The sequence below is a fragment of the Stegodyphus dumicola genome, chromosome 9 (genome assembly GCF_044657685.1).
Source record: "Stegodyphus dumicola isolate Sdum_Otavi_A_Nest chromosome 9, ASM4465768v1".
Lineage (NCBI taxonomy): Eukaryota > Metazoa > Arthropoda > Arachnida > Araneae > Eresidae > Stegodyphus > Stegodyphus dumicola.
The window spans coordinates 177541467-177569169 of NC_140776.1; the positions used below are offsets into that span (position 1 = coordinate 177541467).

Sequence of the window (27703 nt, forward strand, 5' to 3'; positions counted from 1 at the left end):
CACTGCTCTGCGGCAGTGAGGGGGGGGGGGGAGAAATGCCAACACTGGAAGTTGATCTGTCAGCACTATCCTTATCTTCAGGGCAGATGTTTTTATTTTATTTGGCTTATAATTCCTTACTAAATGTAGTATTTCATCTGGATGTACTCTGTCTTTGATATGATTTAAATCAAGTTCCTCCTTAGTGAAGAAAGTGCAGCGGAACTTTGTAACTAAACAAGAAATTATGTCTGTTTAATAGAATTAAAGAGAAAGTATTATCACATGAAACGAAGCAACTTAAACAACATACATTGAAAGAAATGTTTAATAAAGTAAACAAATAAATATTAAGCTTTTTCTTTTTGTAAATTTTGATACCCTTTAGATCATAATTGTTCTTTATTTCATAAATTACGGTTTCATATTTTTAATTTTGTAATTTCTGCATGCCATCTTACCAGATTTAAACTGATGATCTATAATCCGGAATCGGCGAAGTCCCGACGAGTCCGGATTAACGACTTTTGACTGTATATTATTCTCTCATATTTGATCTGTCTGTTAATTAATTATCTAGTAAACCAAGATTATTAAAGACGACAGATGCAGTCATTAAGATTAAATAAAAATGCGGAACTACTCTGATATGCGCGCTCAAATCGCCAAACATTTGGCGAGAAACTCCACGGCTGCCATATTGCTATCTAAATTTTTTGTCTACATTTCAGACTTTAAGCCTAAAATGTCTCCAAAACCACGTTTTAAACACACAATTTAAACTAAAAATCCGAAACAAAAACAAAAAATTTAGACAGCAAAACCGTAAAGTTTCTAACCAAAATTATTTGACAAGAGTCCATGTACACAGCGATATGTTTTTACTTAGAAAAACATCTACGAATGGCACAATCTAGGAAACGAACAAATCTACGAACTACGCACACCTCGCTTTAATAAATTAACATAACAATAAATTTCAAAGAATACCATGTACTGTTTCCACTTAAAAAAACATTTAAGAATTGCACAATTTAGGCAACAAACGAATCTACGAACTACGCACACCTCACTTTAATAAATTAACATAACAACAATAAATTTCAAAGAATACCATGTATACAGCGTTTTGTTTCAACTTTCTACGAATTGCAAAATTTAGACGGTGCGCACTAATCAACAAAATAACTAAAATAAATTTCAAACAATTCAAAAAAATAAATAACGACAGAAATTCATACTAAAAAAACAATGAACATAGCATTCTACAAAATAAGAACAAGAATAAAATAAAATGCACTTGCCATGAATTAATGCTTTTTCGAACAACAGAAATACCAATTTCATACCGCCTGCAACATGCCGCCACGTAATCACTATCGTATTTATATGACAGCCAGACACACTATTCAGAAAATTCATACTATGGTTTACAAATAAATAAAATAGCAAATAATCACAAATCCCTACTTCTATCATGCACAGCCACTAAAAATAATCTCCCACACCCTCTTTCCACACCTCCAAATACCTACTGCCCCTCAACAGGATGGCCACGACGATATTTCCTTTTGCCGAACTTGAATTCAACAACTTCCACCATTTTATCTTTCCCCCCAGCTTCTCAGACACAGAGCATTACGCGAACCAACGAACTCCAGAGAAAGATTTTTCAACATCAACAGGGTTGCCATACAACACGCAATCGCGCCAAAAACCAGCGCAGAACACATATCGCCACATTTGGTGAAATTAGGGCGTATATCAGAGTTGTACCAAGAATAAAAAAAATTAATATATTTAATTAAAAATATTAAATGACGAACATCAAAATCCCATGAGAGGAAGGAGACATTGGGATATGCAAATGATTAGTATTTCATTGCATTTAGACAAGGCAGAAGGGAGAAATGACATCTGAAGCACTTCATAAAAGAAAAGTTGTGCAGTGGATTTCTCATTTGGAAAGCGCTTTGTAAGGTCGCGGTTTCTTCAGAATCTCCTGTTATGCCACGAATAATAAGAAGAAATGCTTACCAGCAAGTGTCGGAATTCGATTTTTTGACAATGCAGAATAAAGAGGCAGGATCGTTGCCTATCAAGAGTGCAGATTATCGTTTCGTGATATCGCCCGTCACATTGGTCGACATCCAACCACAGTCATGCGAATATGGAATCAATGGGTTGCTGAGGGTCATACTAAACGGCATGCAGAATCTCAACGCACTTCCATGACTAACGACCAAGAAGACAGACGTTGTAATGTCAGCCCTGCAAAACCGTACGACCACATCACAGACCATTAGTCAGGGAAATGAGCATGTTTGCAGCACGCCCAGTATCCGTTCGTTCGGTGCGTCGACGTTTCCAACAGCATGGACTATCAACACGATGACCGTTACTTCGTCTTCCCTCGACAATGCAGAATAAAGAGACACGGCGACTCTTGTGCGCGGAATGACAAAGCTGGATACTGGAACAGCAAAATGTCATCTTTTCAGACGAGTCCCAGTTCAGCGTGCAGTATTCTGTTGGCTGTATGCGTATCTGGAGGCTAAGAGAAGACCGCACGTTGTCTGCTTGCATTTGATATCGGCATAAGGGCCCTGCACTTGGTGTGATGATTTGAGAAGCCATTGGTTACACGACATGCACATCTCTAGTTCGGATCGACTTTAATTTGATCGCAGATCAGTACATTTCTCACGTCTTACGTTCAGTGGATGACCTTTGAGGCCGGCCAAACGCCATCTTCCAAGAAGATAATGCAAGATCACATGTTGCATATTGTATTCTGATCTTCCTCGATACACAGGGTATTTGTTAGCTGTCCTGATTTGCACGGTCTCCAGATCTGTCACCCATTGAAAACATTGGTCATGGGTTCCTGAGAGAACCCATGACCAATGTTCTCTCTAGGTAAAACGGTTGATGAAATGTGTCATAGACTTGAAGCAAGCAGTATGGAATGTATATAGATGCTACAGATATTAAACCAGAAACAGGTAGTTTTAAAAAATGCGTTATTTTAATAAATATTTCTCTGGTAAATTCTTTCAAAGATAATATAGGAATGCAGTTTAATTCAACTCTGAGTTAATTATAAAGCTAATTGCGTTATAATTATTTTAAACATAGTCAGAAAATAATTATAGAAATGTTGCTTTCTATATTTGGAAAATCTTGCATCACAAGTTGATCAATTTTCAACAGTTTGAAATTAACTCGAATTATATTCTTCTTGAATGTGGTCATTATGTCCAGAAACTTAATACACTTCCGGCCACTCTAAAGAACCTGTGTGTATCTTGGCCAAAATGTTTTCTGAATTCTTACGAACTAAAGAGAAAATTGCAGCTTTTCAGAATTCAATTATCAATTTATATAATAAAGATGCATTTACAGTATTATATTTTATTTCAGTTTTCTCTTTTATTAAATGTAAGTGCATTGTACAGTTTTCTCTTTTATTAAATATAAGTGCATATTATAAGTGCTGTTGTACTTTTGTTTTAGTTTGTTTGTGATATAACTTACCTCTTACTTCGTGGTATATTTTGTGGAACACAAGGAGATAAAATTAATAAAAAAAATGAAAGCTTCCAGATTTTATATTACGGCGAAAAGAGCTTTCTCTTAACGTTTTGTGTGTTACCTTTACATATTAATTATCATGTTCCTCGTAATTAAAACACATACAATTCAATTCGACAGCAATATCGAAAAATATTTAAACACATCAAAACAGCATGAGAGAAAAATGGTTTTTTTTTTTTTTTTTTTTTTTTTTTTTTTTCTTCGTGCAGTGTTGCCATTGCTCACTTTGAAATCGTAGAGTTCTGTTAATCATAAATTTGTTAAAGTTTTACAAAATTTTAAATAGATAATAAACCAAATTCAAAATAAAGGCCTCCAACTGCCCATGTTCGGTTGGAGGACTACGTTATTCAGAACTGGATGGTTCTAGGTACCTTTGTTTCTTCACAACACGAGAAACATTCATGCAGATTCTTCATTACTTAGTTTCTTTAAATATAATAGATAGCGATAATTTTTGGTGGCAACAATTTGAAAAGTGAATCGACGCAAAGTGGCGTTTCGGAATTACTAGCCCTTCTGGGCTAACGCCCTTTGGGCTAAACAAAATATAGTCAGACGTCAATATTTTAAATATTTGTTACCGTTCCATTCATTTCGAGCACACTTGATTTTTTTATAAAAATAACAATTCCAATGCAAACCAGATTACATGAGACAAAGACTTTCATATATTTTCTTTATTGACATAAAAACAGAGAAACATATTGAAAGGTCTGATTGTTAATCATATAATAACGAAACATTTTTTTGAATATTAACTTTTGGATATTAACCAGTAAATTGAACTGGGCTTATAAATGACAAAGCTATGTAAATTATCATTCATCGTGTGAATTTTGAATGGTATGTATCGCTACCCGAATACGGAGCTCGACGATATGCATTTTATTCACGGGCTTACCGAAAGGAACGCAGCAGTTATTCATAGGAAGTACAGGGGAATAATTCTTTGCACTTCCTTCGAATAACTGCTTCATTTATCCACAGTCCTGGGGATAAAATGTAATGAATTTTTGCGTTCGTGCGACGATAGATACGGCTTAAATTTCGCATGGGGAATGCAGATTTTTGCCTGCGGGTCACCACATACATCCTCAACGGGCCATTCTACACACGCACACACACACACATTCTGTTACAAACTCGGCTTATTTCAATACCCTTTACATTTTATTTTTGATTCACTCTGTATAAATGAAATTTCTGGATTTGCATAATGTTATGTTTTGCTTAATTTTGCGAACAGCGGGAAAATGAAATGAAATGGAAAAATTTTAGCTAAAACTTTTCAGTTGTCGAAAGACGAACAATTTTTCCAGCCCTTATTTTTCCAAAGTTTTCCGGACTTTTCATTAAGCTAATTTTTGGATTGATTGGATCGCATTTTGGACACAAGAAAGAAAACTTTTCGCTTAAGCAATGATATTCATACTATACTGAATTAAGGATATACTGAAATAACGAGATAAAAAATTATTACGGTATACTGAAATAACATGATTAAAAAATTACTACAGTATACTGAAAGAATTTCTATGTAGTTTTGCAATCAATCAGCACTCAATGTAAAAGAACGGTACGCAATAAACTTACTTAATGTTTTGTGCTAAATTTGCAGGCATGACGATTACTAAAAATAAATGTTGCTTTTCATTTCTTGTCGGGAAATAAAAGGGATTAAGATATTAAAAAGATTAATATTAAGGCATTAAAAATAGAGATAAAAAGGCTTAATATAATAGAACAGTAGTAAAAAAAAAAGGCTTAATAAAAATTAATTATTATAAAAGCTAAATATAAATTAAGAAAAAATGCCTCGTATAAATTATTAATAAAAAGGCTTAATATAATAAAAAAGCCTAATTAAAAAGGCTTAATATTGACAAATTAAATCAAACGGGAAATATATTTTTGAGTCAATTTAGACTAAAAAATATAAGTTTTCCGTTTGAACATTTTGATCAATGCTGTGTTAGTTAAATATAAATGCATTTTCCATAGGTATCACTGATATTGATCCTTGAACCAACTGATAGAACATTAGGAACTCTTTCATAATTTGCATCAAAACAGATAAATTCAAAGTGTGCAATTTTGCCATAAAGGCTTAAAATACTAAAATTCAAACAAAAAATACTATAATACATAAAATCCCTTTGTTATTAAACTGTAACAAGTTTTTTATTTCATGTGTTTTTCCTTTTGTTTTTTTATATGTGTTTATTCATTAATGTGTTTGTTTATAATTTTATATATGTTTCTATTTTTCTTTAATTTAAAAAGGAAAAATTCAAGCAAGTAAATTTACACAATTTAAAAATTATATTATGTATATTTGTCTTAAATATTTTATCTTAAAATTCTAAAAGTTAAATGCTTACATAATTTGGACTTTAACTCTTTCTAGTAGCGTCTTTTGCCATTTTTGTTTTTAAATATTCACTTTTAATTTATTTATTTTTGTTTGAAACAATCTCAATTTCAGCTTTAAAAAAACTACTTAAAAATTACTAATTTATATAATTTAGTTTTTTTGTTTTAAAATGCTAGTGTGAGCCGAAAAAGTTTTATAAACTTCCGAAAGAGAAATACATATTATATAAGTTTCGCAATTTAAAAACCTTAGAAGTTCTGCAATTAGATAGAAAAGAATCATTTATTTATAACTTAACAGTGAATGGTTTAAAAACGAGTAATTTAAATCAGAATCTCTCTAATTCATTTAGTAGAAAAAAAGTCATATCAATCATGAAATTCGCAACTATAATACAAGTTCAAAAAAAAAAATTAAGGAAAAGTCATTTTCCAAATAATTCTTACTCTAAAATACCGGATTTACAATCTTATTAATTCACAGTAAGGGAGGAGGGAACAAGGACCCTAACGAAAAAAGTTTTGTTCACATCTAATACCTATAGCAAATGGTTCATTGTGTGCTGCTGCGATAATAATCATGAGCAATTTTTATAATTAAATAGTAACCATAACAATACGATACACTACGAAATCGTAGCACCCATATAGTGCCACCTATTCCAACTGCGCACAGAAATACGAAAAGCTAAAGCAAGTCACAATTTTTCCTTGCTGTAGTATTTCGTGAACCGAAGTGGTCCTATCATTTATATCCATTTACAGTAAGATTTACAACATTGCCATACATTGGTCAAGCATTAACTTTCAAGCATATATTACTGCAAACTGACAACACAGCAGAGTGTGCTATGAAGGATTTCAACAAGGGTGTGTTTCTTTGTTACATATATACAAAAAATATCTCGCTACACAAGTAATAATAATATTATTGCAAATAATAATGATTTAGTATCACAAGAATAACAGTCTTTTTTGGGGGGAACAATTTACTACAGTATGCAAGTAATAAACTACATTAAACAACATGGTCTCGCAGAACAGATCTAATTCATTAATTTTAATTAGTTTCGCTAGCAAAGCTTTTGAAGGTAGAACTCAAGAAGTTATATTCTCGTGTACTTTTAACTCAATTAACGTCTGATTCATAATTTATAAGTATAATATGGGCATACTATAATATATAAAATCCCTTTCTTTTTAAATCATTTTCAAACTACAGCTAATGATAATTTTTGAAGCAGCTGTGTGATGCCCTTTTTAATAAGCAAACTATAACTCTAATGATTGTATTCTACAAAACATAGAATTTGTCATTAATAAAATAGTTTAAATAGTTTTCGACACAATTCAATCTGTGTATCGCTTTGCCATGAATGTTTGTTTGTTTAACATTTCTTAAACAAACAATTTTTGTGTTAGGTTAATATACAATAATAATAACAAATTTAAAATTTTGTAAAGTACCGAAGAATAGTAGTAGAGGATTCATGGAATATTCCTACAAAATTCCAAGTATTCTGGAATGGTAACTTTTTCCTCTTATAGATAATACTAACAAAAGCTGTACATCGACAGCAAATTTCGCAATCAGAACTGTAATTAAAAAATGAGTTTGGACATTGTAATAAATTTTACTCTTCTCCATTTAACGCGTTTTGATTAATTCTATCCAAAAGGGCTCAAAAATTTTTCCATGGTGCCACTTCACTTGCTTTCTATGAATTATAAGCAAATTTCTGAATTATTCATACCCTACCACAAAACATACATTTTTTTACACTTCAGTTCATGAATTTGTAATACATTTTCTGGCATTGGTCTGAAAACATTTAACGTTTGTACACAATAAAAGAACAAAAGACTGCACAGAAATCGCCTCTTCTTCTAAAATGCACATTTCACAAAGTTTTTTACAAAAATCTTTCTTTTTTTACTTAAACACAGTAAGTGTTTGACAGCAGTTTTTGTTGCCTTATTATGTGTTCCTTTATTCTTTCTACCATGCGTTGGTCTTCAGAAAAATATGGCAACCGAAAAAAAGCTGGAATGATGGATAAGAAGCCATTGCTAAATGGACCAATGGGAGCACCCGATTTGGTAAGATCACGCCTCATCATCATTACACGATGGATCACATGCATGGCGCCATTGACAGTTTGCTCATCTGGGCGGACGATACGAGCTTGACGACCTTCCCTTTCTAACAAAAGTTCACCTAAATGCAAAAGATATTTAAATAAATATTTAGTCAATATTTAAATAAATATTTATTCATTCATTTAAACACATAAAACATAATATTATTGAAAGAACACTGTTAACGGAACATTGTTACATAACAGAACATTGTTAACATTGTTATTTAAATATTATCTGTCCCGAAAGCTAAACAAAGATTAACAAAATTTAAATATTAGCCGTAAATTAAGATATTAGCTGAGAAGCTAAATATAGAGATATTGACAAAGTCAATATTTAAATAAGTACTTATTCATTTAAATACAAAGAACAAAATGCTATTAACAGAACACTGTTAGCGGAACATTGTTATTTAAATATTAGTTTTCCTTATGAAAATTAAGATATTAGCTAAATTGACAGAAAACTTGGAATATCATTAGGCTTACCAGACGTCTTCTTTTGACCGGAATTGACTCCGTCTGATGATGTGGTACCTATGTCCCAGCCAGTCATTCAGATTTTCCCGCTTATGTGTTCAAATTTTAAAAGTCCAGAATACACACAAATGATATTAATACGAGCCCCACAAGAGCTGACAACATTTTACGACACATTCTTTCTGACACTGAGGCATGGGAAAGAAGTTTTGATGGAACAGAAACTTTTATTTGGATATACAGCAGTGAATGAACATGGTCTGAAATTGAAGCTTCGGGTGAAATTATTAATGAAGTTCTTGCAAATAATGCAGTAAGCATAGATCATCCTTTTGATGAAGTTGATGATTGCAAAGGCTTTTTGGCTAGCTAGTTTAAAAATTTAGAACGGGATTATTTGGAAAAATAAATACTGAGAAGATGGATGGATATTTTACGGGCATTTCAAAGGAAACGTCTGATGTGCACACCACATGGCTTCCTTGTAAATATTAAATTATGCACATTTTTCCTGCATTCCATTTATACTTAACCTAAAATTAAATTAAACCTACTTCGTCGATAGCGTATAAAGCAAAATAGAATAAATGCATTCTTTAAAATTCACTGTATTTATTTACCATAGCAAAACTCTGGCTCTAGGTTTGCTGAACAGCGTTACATCTCATTCATTTTATAACTCAGAATGCACAAAAATTATAGCATCTGAAGAACTGCATACTTTCCCTAGACAATGTATATAATACCTAAGCTCTCTATAGAATGGCAAATGATCTTTATTAAAAGATGTTCATTCCTCGAAAGTAGAAATGCTATTTTGAAAAAGTAATGAAAGAGTCCCATTAAAAGTCTGTCATTCAAAATACCTAAAAAAGTAGTGAGATGAATTTGAGACAACATAATAAAATTTGTATTTTTTTCTGGCCGAGACTTGGAATCAGTAAGACAATAATCTACCTGACAACGGAAACTAATTTCAGAAATAATCATAAGTTTCACAAAAAATGCCCTTTATTAACACCTTTTTGTTTTTTTCTGCCAGGGCTCACAAAGGTGGTTGCACAGACTCAGTATCATTACGTGTAACATTTTTGTATTTGATGGAAAGTTCTTTCAACATTTTGTCGCCTCGTGCGTGTCCAGTACTCAAATGTGTTTTTATGAAGAATGGGAAATAACTCGGCGTCCATGACGTAGTACTGTATAGTACTGATGCTTTCTTTAACAGGATAATAAATGAACGAGCATTTGCTTTCCACAAACATCACATTCTAAGATTCAGGGGCCAGTAGTCCGGTGGTTCCTTCTGAATGGTCATATTGGCTATTTTACATCATTTATTAACTTCTGGTAAATAGTTTTGATTCTTCGAAACGAAATCGAAAATGTATTTCCTACTTTGCTGTTTTGTCATTTAGCATTCCATAGAATGCCTAGGAAGTGTTCATAGTATAATATGAATAGTTCATTCCCTGCTAGCCAGGAAATATGAATAGTTCATTGCCGGCTAGCCAGAAAATATGAACAGTTCATTGCCGGCTAGCCAGGAAATATGAACAGTTCATTGCCGGCTAGCCAGGAAATATGAATAGTACAGTGCCGGCTAGCTAGGAAATATGAATAGTTCATTGCCGGCTAGCCAGGAAATATGAATAGTTCATTGCCGGGTAGTCAGGAAATATGAATAGTTCATTGCCGGCTAGTTATAGGTATTGTATACAACCACCTAGGCATTTTACAGAATGCCGGATTTTATACTTTGCCGGTAACATATATAATATGAAAATGTAAGATACGAGTTTCATTTTTGTAGAACTACGAATTGATATTTCACGAATCAGCTTCAAGAATTAGATATAAAATATGCAAACTCAAAAAATATATATTTGTAACTCAATGCACATGCATAATATTATGTGAAAACATTTTTATTTATAAGGCAAAAATTTTATGTAAGAGGATACTAAATAATTTTTCAAACCATTTGTCAAGACGACTAATAGAAAACAAAAAAAAAAGGGGACTACGGAATTCATCTGACTGCTCTACATTCAAACAAGCACTATTCTGCTGCAAATAACAAAAAATATTAAAAATTCAAAAATACAATTGAAATAACCATAGTGATCAGAGTTCATGCACATTGCTTATTCAACTAACGGAATACATTGCTCACTCCTGAATGCAGCACAAAAAGATGTGAAGTGAAGGCAGGCAAATAGGCAGCCATATTACAATTAACAGGGTGAATGCAAATTACATTGCTTAGCACAATCGAGAAATATGCAATAAAAAGCAAACTGCTCAAAAAAGAGGGGGCACAGTTCTACATCTCCCGTTCTATGGGCCGATTGAGGAAATCCAACTTGCGTTTTTCATGTCTCCCAAGCTCCACTTAGGATACGCATTAGATTTATATTTAGCATAGTTCTTACATAGCTATCCTGACACAAAATCGGACTTTCTCTCAAATAACATGCCAATTTGTTTCCATATTTCGATTCAACAACTCAAATTATGCCAAACTGGCAAGTTTTATAAAAATCGCACGAGAAGTTTTTAAACAAAATGCTCTCAAAACTCTAGCTCTTCTCAATGTTAATTGAATTTGATATATATTTATTAATATGTTTTTTTTTTTTTAACTTACTTCATTCCTTTTTCAACAATTGGAAATTTCATTTCATTCCAAATAAAATTCGCCCATTTTTTATGATTTATTTTTAAAATTTGTATTTTTAAATATTTTTTATAAATTTTTCAAAAACATTTTTAATTATAACCTATAAAATTTTTAATACCTTCATAAAGAAGATGTATTTTTAAGCATACATGCAAAAAATTAGAGTTTTTTATTCAAAATTTCCTAAAACATACGCGGATTTATATATTGGCGCATTTTGAAATTTGGCATATTTGTTATAAGCGATAATAACGCCAAATTTGGGTTAAGACTTTGTTACAAATATTATAAAGTATGAATGATGACTTTTTCCCCCGCTCGTGTACAATGAAAAAAGGGGAAAAAATAGATTAGTATAAATTAAGAAGTTTGCCAAGTGAGTTGGAGCAAACTGAAAAAAATGCACCAAGATAAATTTTTAAATTTCTCCATAAATTTCTCACGAAAAATTGCAAAATTTAATATTTAGGCATAATTTGAGTCCTAGAACCGAAATATGGAAAACAATTGGCTTGTCATTTCAGAAAAAATCCCATTTTTTGTCAAAGTACCTGTGTTAGAACAATGCTATATATAAATATAAGAGAACCTGCATACAATCCAAGACTTTGTGACAAAAATTCAGTCAAAATCGAAGACACATATGTGCAAATTGCATCAAATCCAGCAAAGTTCCTCTCCCAGCCTTCACTTATATAACTGTTTGTCTGTTTACTTATGTCACAGATATACAGTCTTCCACTTAAAAAAATATTTTAAATGAAACCAAATATTCATGCGTTGTCATTTTTAAATGTGAAATATTCTAAATTTCAAAATAAAACATTTTATACATTTCTTTGCATTTTTATTTAGGAAAATTTAGCATTCCTTATTAAAAAAAAAAATCTGATGTGAACAAAATATGACTTTCTTGTATGGGGTACATTATGCACATTTTTTGCTGCATTTCCATTTATACTTATTTCCTCGAATTTGGGATATATTTCTCATTCATTCAGTTCTCACTTCATGGCAAGGCAAAAATACATAAAAATTCATAATATCTTCATTAAAAATTTAAATATATGAAAAAACATAAAATTAAACTAAATTTGTTTTACTGAAACGTCCCCATCCCAGGACCCTGCGATTTAGATATTGACCTTGTTATTGGTCGGCGCTGGAACAAAAATTTATAAATTAGAAATAAGCCTACTATCCTATATTATGAAGAACTTAAAACCCCAAAATTATAAATTAAATAGAATCGACTAGCGATTTATTACTTTTGAAATTTATCTGCTAAAATTTCAGATTCCCCATATACTACCAAGGGGACTTGGCCCCTGCCACTCTTCCAGCCCTACCATCTTCAATGGATTTAAATAAATTTGCTGGTTTTCCCATCTAGCTAAGGATTTGCAGTATAATGTTAATATAAAAAAAAAAAAAAAAGAAAAAAAAATTAAATCCTTCTTTGGTACAATGAAAACCAAGATAAATTTTTTAATTTATCCTAACAGATTCTGAATCAGACACTCATAATAAGAAATATGACTAGTATGTAGTTTAGAATTTAATAAAAAATGAAAACATTTTTCAAACGGTTAATCTGAAATACACCTTTCGTGCTCAAATTATTTGCAAATCATATTGATTTTCTCTACAGAATAAATTTAACATTAGTAACAGACAATATATTAAAAATTCTTGGCTTACACAGAAATGTTCTGTATTTGAAAAACGTTTTTAAAGTTGTTCTTATCTGAAGTTCTTACACAGACAACTGAAATTTCAAAACTAATTTATTTTTGGTAAGTACAGTCAAAAGTCATTAATCCGGACTCGTCGGGACTTTGGCGATTCCGGATTATACATCATCAGTTTAAATCTGGTAAGATGGCATGCAGAAATTATACAATTAAAAATATGAAACCGTAATTTATGAAATAAAGAACAATTATGGTCTAAAGGGTATCAAAATTTCTTTCAATATAAGTTCTTTAACCCTTTGACGGTTATGGAAATGAGCAGTTTCCGTTTACTTAATTCGCGCAGCATTAGAAGTAAACAGTAGTCGAAAGTGGCAGCTGTTTTCCCCCGCCGTTCTTCCGAAAATGTCACCTTTCTCTGGCGGTGTCGTAGATAGCTCGCCTCGCGTGTTTTAAAAATTTCTTAAAGTATTTGTAGTACATAAATAATAGTTTTTACGTACTTTAAAATAATTACTAAACAGTAAATTATAAATGATTATAACCAATTATATAAATAATAATAGTTAATTATAAATATAAGACAAATATTAAATTGAAAGGACTAAATAAATACAACTAATGTAAAACTTTATGAAGCACAGTATAAATACAGTAATTACCTAAAAATCTTTTTGTGTGTGATATACTTTAAAACATGGAATTGCACATAATGGGGCATTACAGTCTTTGCAATACGTACGTGTTTCATGGCGAATTCTTTTTCCATTAGCATCATTTTTGCTGCAACATACCACACATCGTCTAGTAGGTTCTTTCTAATAGAGAATTTCAGAAATATTTGTCACGCAAGCTTTCATGCCTACATCAGCAGTAAAACTAAATCGGCTAGGAGCGTGAGAACTTGAATCAATTATACACTCGAACACTCGAAAAATCTTCCTCATCGCTTGAATCGTCTTCTGAGCTTGAAATACTGTGAACAAAGTCTTCATCAGATTCAAAACTTGATAAGCTTTCTGTATCACAATCATAATCATCATCATACCTATCTAACTTTCGCTTTTGAGCCATTTTACTGTACAAACACCCTAAAAACCGCGCCATAATACGTATAAAATGAACAAGGTAAAAAAAAAATCCATCTTCATTATGCAAAGAAATTCATGGAACTCATACTTGCATCTGTAGACAGTAAAACTAACTAAATTTCGCGAGTAGCATTCGTTTGAAACACAATCAGTGCAGAATAATAATGGCGAACGAAGTCAGCTCGTCAGCGCGCATTGGGGAAAAATTTCACTACGCGAGTAGTGCTCGTTACTAACCATTTCGGTCAAAATCTTGCTCACGAGCGGAACTCGTTTGCGCGCATCATGAAGCACGATTCAATTGCGAGCTGAACTCGTTCATAACCATCAAAGGGTTAAGATGCTTCGTTTTATGTGATAATACTTTCTCTTTAATTCTATAAACAGACATAATTTCTTCTTCAGTTTCAAAGTTCTGCTGTTCAAGTCCTATGATTGCTGTGTTGAGAATACCGACTAATTTGTCAATCAAAATTTTTTCGTTTTCAATAACCTCTCCACTATCGGAAGTGAATTATAATGACGAGGAATTTGATTTAAATCATATCAAAGACGGAGTACATCGAGATGAAATACTACATTTAGTAAGGAATTATAAGCCAGATAAAATAAAAACATCTGCCCTGAAGATAAGGATAGTGCTGACAGATTAACTTCCAATTCATTGCACACCGCGGCGTTCCCCCCCCCCCAGGCCGCAGAGCAGCATGAAATTGATAAACATATTTCGAAATGGTTTGAGAAACGAAGGATATGACTTTATCCATTTTTTGCAGCAATTCTACTTTTTGTTTAATGGACTTCTAAACATACTTTCGCTTTGTAGATCCTTTACATATTAGTAAATATATATCGGAAATTCTATTTGACATAATCGAAAGTTCAAACTTATTTTTATAAAATTGCTCTAACAGTCTGTTAAAAGTAATAAGCCGGATCCAAGTTGAAGATTAAGGAGCAATGCGATCTGCAACATTAACTGAATGAGATAATTTTAGCTTAGCTTATACCGTCCGTTATACATTAAACGCGCAGGCGTAAACGTATTACGCGCATGTGCACACGCATATTCGCAGCCGTAAAAGTCTTACGGTGTCTTGCGTCATCGTGGCGCATGCACAGAAAGTTCGTAGCTTTGAGGTCCGGATTATAGATCATTCTGGATTATGGGTGTCCGAATTAACGACTTTTGACTGTATATGACACATGAAGAAACATTAAATTTCCTGATATTTAATTATTACAAATAAAAATTGTAAGCAAATGATTACAAATTATTTATAATTACATTATTTAAACATGTGCACAACAAAACAATGCTCCTAAGAAACAAGAGTTAACTTCAACTTGGAAATTAAGACAAAGAACTGATGTCTAATAAAAGCTCCAAAAATAAGTCTAATAAAAATTCTATTAACCAAGTTAATTGAAATATTAAAAGAATAGTTAAATTATGAATTAAAAAACATTCAAAATCTTAACTGACAAATAATTAGCTGTTCTCTTTATAATATAAACGATGATGTACAAAACTTACAGGCTTCGGACGTCGTGGAGGCAGCCGGCGGCGCTGCCTTCGGCTTCTCGTCGTTGATGAGGAGTCCTTTAAAAATAGTATATAAATATACAAATAGTATATAGATAGAAACTTTCAATAGTTACAACACATATTACAAATATTTCTTATATTTGCAATTACATATAAAAAATCTTAAATAGCTGTATGTCGGTTTATATAAAATATTAATATCAAGTTAAACTAAAAACAGAATGAATTACTAAAACATTATCAGCTGCTACAAGTGTATCCGAGTTTTTTAATAAACTTTGTGCGCATTTTTCATCAGCTATGTCTCTTCGATTTTGAAAGGAAAATGAAAACTGGAGCTTTAATGAATAGAACATGACTCTTGATACTATTTTGTTATTCTGTATTAATTAAGCATTCAAATAGTTTTACAGATCTGGAATTCTATATGCTTAACATTGAAAGACATTGTGTTAAAGAAGTACCAGATATATATCTACGAGATCAGTGCAGCAATAATGTGCCGCTAAGATATTACATAAAAAAAACTACAAAGATCTTCTTAGTAACAGTAAATAATCAAGAAAATACCTTTTATGTTTAATCTGTCTACTCTTTAGATGTTATAGCAGTAGAGGATGAGAAAAGCAGTTGCACAAACGACGCATTATGTCGGTCATTACTTAAAGTCTCAGATGGGGCATAAATTCCGTTAGGATACAGAATAAAGTAAATCATTTTCCGAACTGCTCACAGCTTTACAACAGCGTAAGATATTTTAAGATCTTTGAACTGACTTTCTGACACAGCTTTATAGGAAAATCTTAGACTACTATTTTATGTTTCTTTACTGCTTCGTTTCAATATACTGTAGGGTTTATATTTATTTTAACTAACATTTACTTTAAGTTTAAACTATCTTTCCTCTCAAGCCTTACTTTCTCCTGGAATTGCCAATGACAGAGTATGTAAATTTTAGTAGAATGCGCAAAGTATTGAAAATAGTCAGCGGAAGTATTCTGAGTTAAATAGAAGGGAAACGAGTTCGAAAGGTGCTTTCTTGCTTCACGAGCGTGGAGGTGGCTAGTTAGAAATTGAAGAACCACGCGTTTCGGCCTGTGTGCTTGCCTCGGTAGATAGTTAAATCTTTCAACGAAAAATTCAGAAGTTTGCTGAATTGTCAGCGGTATCTTAGAACGCGGTTAGGTTAGTTATGTTTTAGAGAGCCTCGTAGGTAGTCACTTGTTATTATTCATTTTTAGTTTCTTATTTTTATTTTACCGCCGGGTCGGCGTAGTTTGTGAGCGTCAAGAGCACGCATCTGTAATTTCTAAAGTTGAATAAAAAGGGATTTAAACCCTTCTCAAGACTTTGTATACTTTCCAGTTCATAGCAGTCACCACTATTGTTGCGTGCAGGTTGGAAGCGCGCAACATTACAATACTACGAAGAACTTATCCATACACACCTCAAAATTATCTTCTATTAAAAAAAAGATTTCTTGCAATAACAATAAAGGACATTATTTAAACATCAACATAAATAATAACTCAAAAGGCAAGACTTAACTTCGACTGGGAAGTTAAAACTGAGGACAGCTGTCTAATAAAAGCTCCTACACTAAGTTGACTAGTGATAAAAAAGCTAATAACCAAGTTAAATAAAATTTTACATTAAAACTCTTAATTGAGAGATATTTATTCTCATTCTAATATATATGAAGTATAATATACAAAACTTACTTTGGGAGGTGGGGGTGGCGGTGGAGGAGGTGATGTCACACTCTGTAAAAGTAACAAATATGTTTAGAAACTTTCAATAGTTAGTGCACATATTCAAATAGTTCTTAAATTTACAATCAGATGTCAAACATCTAGAGCAGTGGTTCTCAACCTTTTACCTAATTGTGCCATCTAAACAAAAATTGAAAACCTTTAGTATCACCACTAAAAAGTATTACTAAACCTGTTTGGACTGCCTTCATTTATTATCGTGTCTGCACCGATGTTATGACTGGATACCAGAAAACCAGGAAAAGTCTCTGCTTTCCATCCTGGCATCAACTCATAATAAGAAATATGACTAGTATGTAATTTAGAATTAAATAAAAAATGAAAACATTTTTCAAATGGTTAATCTGAAATATATCTTTCGTGCTCAAATTATTTGCAAATCATATTGAATTTGTGTACAGAATAGAATCAACATTAGTAACAGACAATATATTAAAAATTCTTGGCTTACACAGAAATGTTCTGTATTTGAAAAACATTTTTAAAGTTGTTCTTATCTGAAGTTCTTACACAGACAACTGAAATTTCAAAACTAATTTATTTTTGGTAAGTACAGTCAAAAGTCGTTAATCCGGACTCGTCGGGACTTCGGCGATTCCAGATTATAGATCAAATTATAGATCAAGACAAAACAAATGCATATTCTTTCTCTAAAGATGTTTATCGACTAATGATATTGACTGAAGGGAAAAAGGGAATTCTAAAAAAAATATTTTAAAGTAAGAAATGCTTTAGTTTTTGGGGACCAGACATTGTGTGGGTCATTTTTATTAACATAAATTATATCTGCAAAGTTGGGGTGCAGGCATTACACGAGCATATACGGTAAATTTTCTTTAAAATTTGAAAAGAGAAACTGCTTAAATAGTATTATGATGTTCAAGAACCACTGATGATATTCCTGTTTTATAAAAATAGAAACTTTTTCGAGTTTTAAATCTCCATACTAAAAAGAATAATAAATCTGCTAGGAATTTCCTAAACACAATACTCAAGAAAAATCCTACGTTTTCCACTTAAAAATACTGCTGTAACAATGAAAATATATTTTGAATGTTTAAAATAAAAATCAATCAATATTCATGAATTTTTTTGAAGACATGCTTTAGAGAAATGCTAAGGAGGGGAAATTGTTCTTACCTCTTCCGGTCCCCGAAAACTTGCCCTAACTTTAAAAAAAGAAAAAGAAAAAAAAAAAAAAAATGAATTGAACTGTATGTACACAGTGCATGAAAAACAAAAATGCATATTCAATAAAAAATTAACATTAACATAGAATCTAACAATGAAATGGATTTTGGGGAAAAAAACTTCATTTAAAAAGTAAATAAATAAATAAAACCAAAATTGTAAACAAATCAAAGGGAAAATTTATTTTAAATTATCAATACTTTCTCTGTATAATCAGCTCACTCTTACTTTGACACAGATTTTTCTCCTAATTCCATTCATTTCCATTTCAAACAGAAATGGTATTGAGAGACCTTCCCTTTAACAATATCTGTTGTTACTGCATTTTTAGAATATTTATAGAAAAACAATATGAAAAGCATAATATAAAAGAGAAAATCAGCATTTAGTCCTTATTTCTGAAAATGCATCTAATTAATAGTTGACTATTTGGCAATGATATCTGTCGACCTTTTGATTTCTTCCAATATTGTCATCAAAATATTGTTGGATACTTACGAGTTCGTGGATTTGGATTTTGAATAACAACACTTGATGAAGAATGGAAACACAATTTATGAGACAGTATTACTCAGGACAGCTCCAAAAACACATTTACAGTCATTGAAAATCTATGACAAATAACGCTAAAACAATCAGCAATACAGGCTTCAGGCTATAAAGCTATAATGGTGAAGCACCGGAGAATGGCTCCCGACTCAATTCGTTCTCGGAACTCTACGTACTATCGAGACTCTCCGAGCTACAAATCGTGATGCACTCGATGCATCAACTCGTGATACTCGGACTAGGCACCTCGACGTTAGAATAGATCAACTCGATAGACTACGAGACATTACTACTTCACATACCAGCAGGGTTATATAGCTTTTGGGTTGCCTTCGAAAACATTCGTGCCAAACCGGTAAGAATTTGTTCTAGAATGTTCTCCTTCAATCCACGGCATATTGCCAACTTTGTCGCCACATGGGAGATTTTGCGCCAAGGCAACCTGCTTTCCATTGCCATTTTCTTGCAATCCTAAATCCGCCTTGCACTATCTTACTGCAGCTGGACATTTTGTAAGAATATTAAATATATTTTTAAACATTTATTTCAACAGTTATACCAAAGTTTTAACTGAAAGCAAGTTTTCTGCTTCAAATAAACCAAAAATTTAAAGAGCACAAAGTATTTTTATAACATTAATCCCAAAATGAAATTTTACAACTTTCTTAATAGTATTCGCAACTCACAGCACTGCTTAGTTATTACCATTCAAAAATCAGTTATACATGTTCACGTGTTATATCCAAAACCTACTATAAATAGGAATGTTTGAATTACATTCATGGATATTGTTCATTATTTAATGTCTTTTAACGCTTTGCGGCACAGTGTGTCCGGTTTTTGAATAAAAAATTTTAAATAAAATTTTGACAGAAGAATAAAATTTTGAATAAATTTTATTTTGAATAAAATTCACATATATCTTAGGAAATTTTGAATAAAAATAAAAAATTTCCTTCTGTAAATTTTGAATAAAAATTTCCTTCTATACGCACAAAAAAATTGAATGCAAAAGGATTTATAGGTTACTCTGAACCTTCTTTATTTATAGTAGATGGCAGCTCAACACAAGCCAGTCCATATGTTTTAAACATGTTTAGTTTTTAAGACCCTCATTTTTAAAAGAAATCTTCCAGATTTTTCTAGGGTATAAAAGGAATTGTTTGAAAAGAAATTTCTACGTTATTTTTTTTTTTTTGGCTATATGCTAATCACCTTATTCTATATTAGTTTTAATGTTTTACCTTGAAATCTGGGAAAAAATCAAATGGCGAACCCTAGGTGTGCCTAGACCGAGCTCATCGATAATCTAGGACAACTGAGAGTCTGTATTCTTTGTTTCTCTGCATCTCATCGGTCAGTTCATAGACAATAATGCTCGTTTCAGAATTCTTTTTGAAACTCTATTCAATCAGTGTGCCCACTTTGGGCACACCTCCATTAATTAAACGATAAGTGCTATCTTCACAACTCTCTAGGCCTAATTAGACTGTCTATCTTTTTTTTTTTTTTTAATCAAAACTCCAACTTTAAAAGGTAGCGTGTTGGAAAGGGTTAATGAATATGCCAAACTTCAAAACGTGCCAAAATTTAAATTCACATATACCTTAGGAAATTTTGAATAAAAAACTTTAATTTTTTGCAGGTATTCCGATTTTGTCTCAAAATATTTATGCTAGAAGAATGCTATATATAAATCTAATACATGTCACGTCGCACTTTTGAGACATGGAAAACATAAGTTAAATTTCGACCGTCGGTCCAATAGAGCAGAAGATATAGAACTGTCCCCCCTCCCTTTTCGGGGGGGAGCAAGGTGTACATTGTTTAATATATAATAAAAAGCGATATTAAGAAAACAGAATAAAAATGCTTGAATTCATGATTTTATTATATTCGAGTGCAAAGAAATTCATAATACAGTACAAAGTCCGAAATCCGGAATGGTCGGGACTTCGGCGATTACGGATTTGGGATTTTTCCGGACGACAGATCATCAATTTAAATCTGGTAAGATGGCATGCAGAAATTATACAATTAAAAATATGAAATCATAATTTATGAAATAAAGAATAATTATGATCTAAAGGGTATCAAAATTTACAAAAAAAAAGCTTAATATTTGTTTGCTTTATTAAACATTTCTTTCAATGTAAGTTGTTTAAATTTATGTTTAATGGACATCAAAACATGCTTTTGCTTTGTAGATCCTATGGCAAATCCAGAATTGGAAACTCTTTTCGACATAATCGAAAGTTCAAGCTTAGTTTTTATAGAATTGCCATAATAATAACAGTCTGCAAAAAATAATAAGCTGGAGCAAATTAGAAGATCAGGGAGCAGTGCAGTCTGCTACATTAATTGAATGATTATCTTTAATTATTAGAATCAATAAAGATAATTTTAGCCTAGCTTAAAAGCGTCCATTATAGATTATTGGCTATGTATCACAAGATTGGCAACGAAAACCAAGTTGTTTCGCTAAATTTTGTCTTGCTCCTATTGTGTACTGAATTAAGATTGAATTGTATCAGTTTAGCTATTTACTACACATATGTTTATTTCTTGCACATGCTTCAAACTAATCCGAGTTCTGAATAAATAAACTCCCACGTATACTTAAGGCTTTATCTAGGGCCGGTGCTCGATACCGCCTGGTGCAGTCTCTATGGGCTCTAAATTCTGCTACAAAGCACTTTCCTAAGTTTTAAATTCTCACCGTGCGTAAACTTTGGATCCCAGTGCCTTCCCTAAATCATAAAAACTTTTCATCCCTTAATTTTGCCCCTTGGTGTTTACCCAAATTCCAAAAATTTAGTCTTCCCTAAATTCTATCGACGCTTCTGGGCTTATGGTGAATAATGCATCAGTTATTCTGAATTAAAATAGCACTAAATGTAATCTTTTGGCCTATGAGTTTCATTAACAAAATCTATTTTTAGCATATGAAAAGAAATTTTCATTGAATTTTTTCTCGTCAACATTTCTTAGAGCATTTAAAAATCTATAATTATTGCCAAGCATAATGTTAGCATAAACGTTTGGCGTACTCTTGTTATTATTCAATTATTAATACAAAAAAAAAAAAAAATTAGACATCACAGCATGAGTTATTACTGAAACTGTCATTTATTGATAAACACTCGGTGATGAAAGCAAAATATAATAAATAATGACTTGCCAGGCCAAAATAGGTGAATGTTTCAGTTTGAGATGTATGCCAAGCAGATACTCAGCCATGGAGCCAAATTATTAATCTCACAAATTTATACTTACATGATTGTTTTTCCATAACGAGGTATTTTATTTATTGCCTAAGTGAAATTAAGAATTGGAATTTTTAAGTGAAAATCTCCACACGTTTTATTATGCAAGGAAAAATCAAATGCACATGCGTAAAGCATTAATAATAATAATAATAAAATGTTTGTGGCTTTAAGGTCTGGCTTTCAGATCATTCCAAATAATGGATGTCCGGATTTCAGACTTTGTACTGTAAATGAAAAAAAAGTTTCATTGTGCTATTTAACAAGTGCAGGTTTTAATGTACAAAACTTAGTACCACATATTGGTTTCAAATACCATATGAAATAATCACAGTAATCTACCATTAAACTAAAATGTAGACTACATATTGTGGGGTTTTATTTATTTTTGCTAATACTTATTTTACATTGTGAACCTTTCCTGAATTCCCTTAGCTCCCCCCCCCCCCACAGTGCAAATGAAGTAGGGTGAACGAGAGTATTTAGCATAAAAGGTTAGTGTTTTTGCTATTGTGAGTGCATGTTTAACCTTCTGGCATGTGCACTATGCACAAAGTTTACGACAAATTCGGTTTTTAATGCATACTTCTCGCATATTGCGGCTGAGACGTCTGAATGTCATTTCTATTCCTCCTTTCAACCCTTCCCCACATCATGGAATGTGCCAACAGGAAGTCATATGACATTTCTTGTTTTATCACTGGGCTTTTGTGCTATGTGGCAGCTTCTTCGTAAAAGGTGGCTGAAATTTCAGAAAGTAATTTTTCTCAAATATTTTGTAATTTTGTGTTATTAATTGACATGTATTATTTTAATTTGTATAAATTTGACTCTATAATTTTTATATCGGTTTTCACGGCAAAAAAATACGTGCAACCAGCTGATTTTGCTCGCATTCTTCAAGAATTATCTAACAAAGAAAGAGAAGACAAGGAAACCTTTGGATGCGAGAATAATAGCGATCTGAGTTAGGAAAATATACAGATAAATAATATCAGCTGTAAATCTGAACATTATATTTCAGATGATGATAGTAATAATGATATAGAAAAATGGAAGGATGATGATATATTCCACGGGTGGACAAAGTGTGGCTCGCGAGCCTGATATGGCTCTCTCGGGCAATTTGTGCGGCTGGTGCATATAAAATATATGTACGAAATATGGTAAATTAAAACTATTCAGTGTCCAAAAAGAAGTAATTAATTAGTTTAGATTCTTTTTACAAAGTTATCAGGCATTTCTTTCTATTTAGAACCTCCTCCACCAATACTATAATGATGTAAATATGAACTTGTGGCTTTTAGAAAATCTAGATGCGGCTCTTGAACATTCCTGAATTCAAACGTGCGGCTCCTGCTGACATGAAGCTTGGCCAACCCTGATAAATTCTATGTTAGTAAGGATAAATCTTCTAAGTGGCAAAATCAGAAGTAGATAAACTGCTCAAAGACAAATAAGATGAATATTGTGAGCGTTACCTGGCCTAAAACACTATGCCAAGGATATAAAGGATGAAATAGGAACATTTTTTAAAATAGTTGATATAAATATGCTTGATGAAATTTTGGAATGTACAAATAAATATATAAGTTTGCTAAAAGATAAAATACTCAAAAGACAGAGATTGTTACATGTGATGGGAATAAAAAAAAGATACCATGTAAATACAAAATAATTGTTCTCAAGTGATCGCATTGGAATTGAAATAGCTAACTGAGATGAGCTACAAGAGCTTTATTCTTTCTGACAAGTTATCTTCGATCCGACGATAAATCAATAGGACAATAGAATATTAAAACTAGCTTGGATTTTAAAATACAGTTATTAAATAATAACTTTTAAAATTTCTATAGTAAAATACATCATTGCTTTCCACCTGACTAATATAAGCGTTTAAAAATAATTTACTATCATTTAAATGTGACATCATTTGTATTCTGCAATAATGAGGTTAATATTTTATGTTTTAACAAAGTTATTACCAACATTCACTCATTTCTGTCCCTTTTTCGTGCCAAAAACGGTAGAATAACAGATGTCGTAAAAAATACGACACGAGCGTGCTCATATAAAATTGCCAAGCGAATGTGCTGGAAGGTTAATGATTTCTACCTGTTAAACTTAAAAGTGGCTACGCATTCTTGCGGTTGAGTTAGTATTCTGCCTGTGTAGGTTTCTGAGTCTACCTGTTAGCTTAAACTGATTTGTGTAATCTTTACCTTTATTTATGTTACTTCCTGTTTTAAGTTTTCACTGCAAGTAGCCAATATTTCTTGTAATCATGCAAGTCCGTGCCAAATGTTAAATATTTTGTGAACAATAAACGGGTCTTTTACACCCTTCACTGGTTGTGTTCATCTTCAATCTTGTGAGAGAATTTGCAGGTACAGTAGAATTCCAGAAATCCGCAAAGTCCCGTTAATTGCTGTGCCGAGAATACCGACTAACTTGTCAATCGAAATTTTTTCGTTTTCACTAACCTCTCTGTCACATTCTTCATGTCTTTATCCATTTTTTGCAACAATTCCACTTTTTGTTTGTTGGACATTGAAACATACTTTCGTTTTGTAGATCCTTTGGAAGTTCCAGCATCGGAAATTCTATTTGACATAATCGAAAGTTCAAGTTTACTTTTATAAAATTGCTCTTACAGTCTGCAAAAAATAATAAGCGGGATCCAATTTGAAGATTAAGGAACAACACAATCATCAACATTAACTGAAATAGATAATTAGATAATTTTAGCTTACACCGTCCGTTATACATTAAACGCGCAGGCGAAAACGTATTCTGCACATGCGCACACGCATATGCGCAGTGGTCAAGGTCTTACGCGCACGCGTAAAACGCCTGTGCGCATGTGCTAACGCGGCGCATGCACAGAAAGTTTTTGAGGTCCGGATTATGGGTGTCCGAATTAACGACTTTTGACTGTATCTAAACATGTGAAAATTAAAATAAGACTTCATTAGTAGAACAAACTCGAAAAATAAAATGCGAAAAGGAAAAACATAAAAATTAATAAGATGCTTTAAGTTCATATATATATAATTAAGGATTCCACATTAACTAACACGAATATAACCAAAAACTGCATCAATAATGTACTGTTCAGTAAGATTAACTGCACTCTTAAGAATTTTCTGCAGTCTAGTTTGCGTTATTTTATTCATAAGTCTCTAATCAAAATCAATTAAGTGTTCACGCGGCATTAGAAAATTAACTAAAAGTGCAGCGATCGCAATGTATTTGGAATTTGGTAAACGGTCCTTAGACGTGAAAAGGTCGAAAGCCATTTGTGTTTAGACTTCTCAGATACTTCATACACATGTCACATAGCATTCGAAATGCAAATCTGGGTATTTACACTATAGATTTATTGATGTAACAAATATGCACCTTTCTACTCCTATGCCTAAAAAAAAAAAAAAAAAAAAAAAAAAAAAAGATAGATGCTATTTGCCTTACAGTTTATCATTGAATAATCCATTCCTATTGTACAAAATTGCATTCATACATAGAATTAAACTTGTTTTCCTCTCCATACAATTAAATGCAGAGAAGTTAGATGTTTTAAATGACACCTACATTTTCCCATGCCTACAAAGCGAGCTGTCACGCCCTTTTTCGCCATTTCCCATTTTTAGGTTCGTTTGTAATTTATGACTATGTTTGTAATTAAGACCCCTGCGATATAAATGGCCAATTCAACCCCCTACCAGATATTCTCAAACCGCCTCTTCGGAACGGAAAAAGCAAATAAACAAGAGTCCACTTTCAAGGGGTAGAACTACTTGAGGAAAGAAATATTATATCTTAGAATGAAATCCCAGGCCTTTGATACTCTGTGCCCCCCTTTTCACTTCTCTGGAGATCCAGTCACTGTGCCCACTGCAAGAAGATATGCTAGCTGCTGGCCTTATCCGTTAGTAAAAATAGAGGCCTGACCCCAAGGAAAAACATTTCGATTCACCGTTGTAGATGCAATTTAAAGTCAGGGTTTGCGATTATTATTCAATTACAATATTACTCAACTTTTAGCTAATTACATGTCGCATAATTCTTTTTTCCTCGTTTGATTTCAATTAAAGGTATCAGTATTTGCACAGGAAACAATTGCTTAATTTTGCATTTAACTCTGAATAGGAAAACACGAAAATTACAATTAGTAAAAATTAAGAGGTTTACTTAAAAATTATATTAAGTTTTAAAAATCTAATGGATCCTATAGCCACGTGATTTGGATTTAAACATTTAATATAGAATGAACCTTCTTGCGGCAGCTTCTTTCAAAAGTCACCAGCATTTCCCAGAAATAAACACTTGTCATGTAGTCACTTGACTCAAACTTGGAATTTTCTGTAGCTATTTTAGTCACATCTTAAGAAGCATAAAATTAACTTTACACCCAAGCTCAGTCACATCACCATAATAGTGGATTTGAGTTCTGAATTATTCATGGGGAACAGGACAGCCATTTAAATCTCAAGATCCCTCAAAAAAAGTATTAAAAAATTCAAGTCAAGAATTCGTATGGTAAATTAAATACTGTTAAATAAAACAAGTTCGAAAACATCATTAACCAACATATAGACAGAAAAGAATTATATCAGACTTACTGTGTTAGGCTGTTATCACATCTATAGACGCGCGCGCTTACTCGGGACAATTCCGAGAAACGAGATTCTAGCAGCACGGCTTTAAGTGGCAGGCTTCCGAGAAATGTTTCGTCTAGCTTAGAGGAACCTGTCCCGGCTACTAGCAACATTTTAAAACTTTTCCCAAAATGTTTCGGCTGGAGATGTGTTCCTCGAACGTTCAACCAATCAGACGAAAGGTCAGCTTCTGAAGGATCACGGGTAACTTTCAATATGGCGATGGCTCTCACTGTGAAGTGATGGACGGTGGAAATAGAGGCCGATTTAATTATGGCTGTTTTGTTGTAATACAACTGCCTGAGTCATTTTTTAAATGTGTATATATTCATTAAATATATAATCGTGTAAATTTCAGAGTTGACAGTATTTTACAACGTTCTTGCAGTTCGGATTTGTTTACAAATTGTTCGTAGCCAAAAGTTTGCCAGATTTGTCGTATTTCGTGCTGATCGTGTATTATAACACTGTTATATAATAGAATTTTATTTCTTAAATTTAAGTTGAATAATTTTTTAAAATCTGTTTGTATATGTGCGGTTTTTCTCCTAATTACTTATCTTTTAAATTGTTAACTGTAATCAGTGACACATTTTAAACAGCATAAAAGATGCATAAAAAAGAAAAGCATAGCTTATGTAATAATGAGAATACTCATTAAATTTGTCTATTATTTT

The 27703-nt window shown here is 32.2% G+C and overlaps 1 protein-coding gene across 7 annotated transcripts in view; it reads right to left on the reverse strand.

The window, feature by feature from the left end:
- Positions 1-4241: 4241 nt before the first annotated feature.
- Positions 4242-27703, reverse strand: part of LOC146995568 (uncharacterized) — a 38023-nt gene continuing 14561 nt past the window's right edge. Inside the window, exons 2-6 of one of the 7 annotated variants that reach the window (XR_015043154.1) lie at positions 18503-18531; positions 17312-17353; positions 15579-15644; positions 13693-13926; positions 8034-8170 (exon numbers count right to left, since the gene is read on the reverse strand). Coding sequence is in view for 5 of the 7 variants with exons in the window: in XM_085824383.1 (XP_085680509.1) it covers positions 7890-8170; positions 15579-15644; positions 17312-17353 (389 nt within the window). In the remaining 2 variants the exon portion in view is untranslated. Of the gene's footprint in view, positions 8171-13692; positions 13927-15577; positions 15645-17311; positions 17354-18502; positions 18532-27703 lie in introns of those variants that run through there. The other 6 variants (XM_085824385.1, XR_015043153.1, XM_085824383.1 and 3 more) reach the window with 6 other exon arrangements.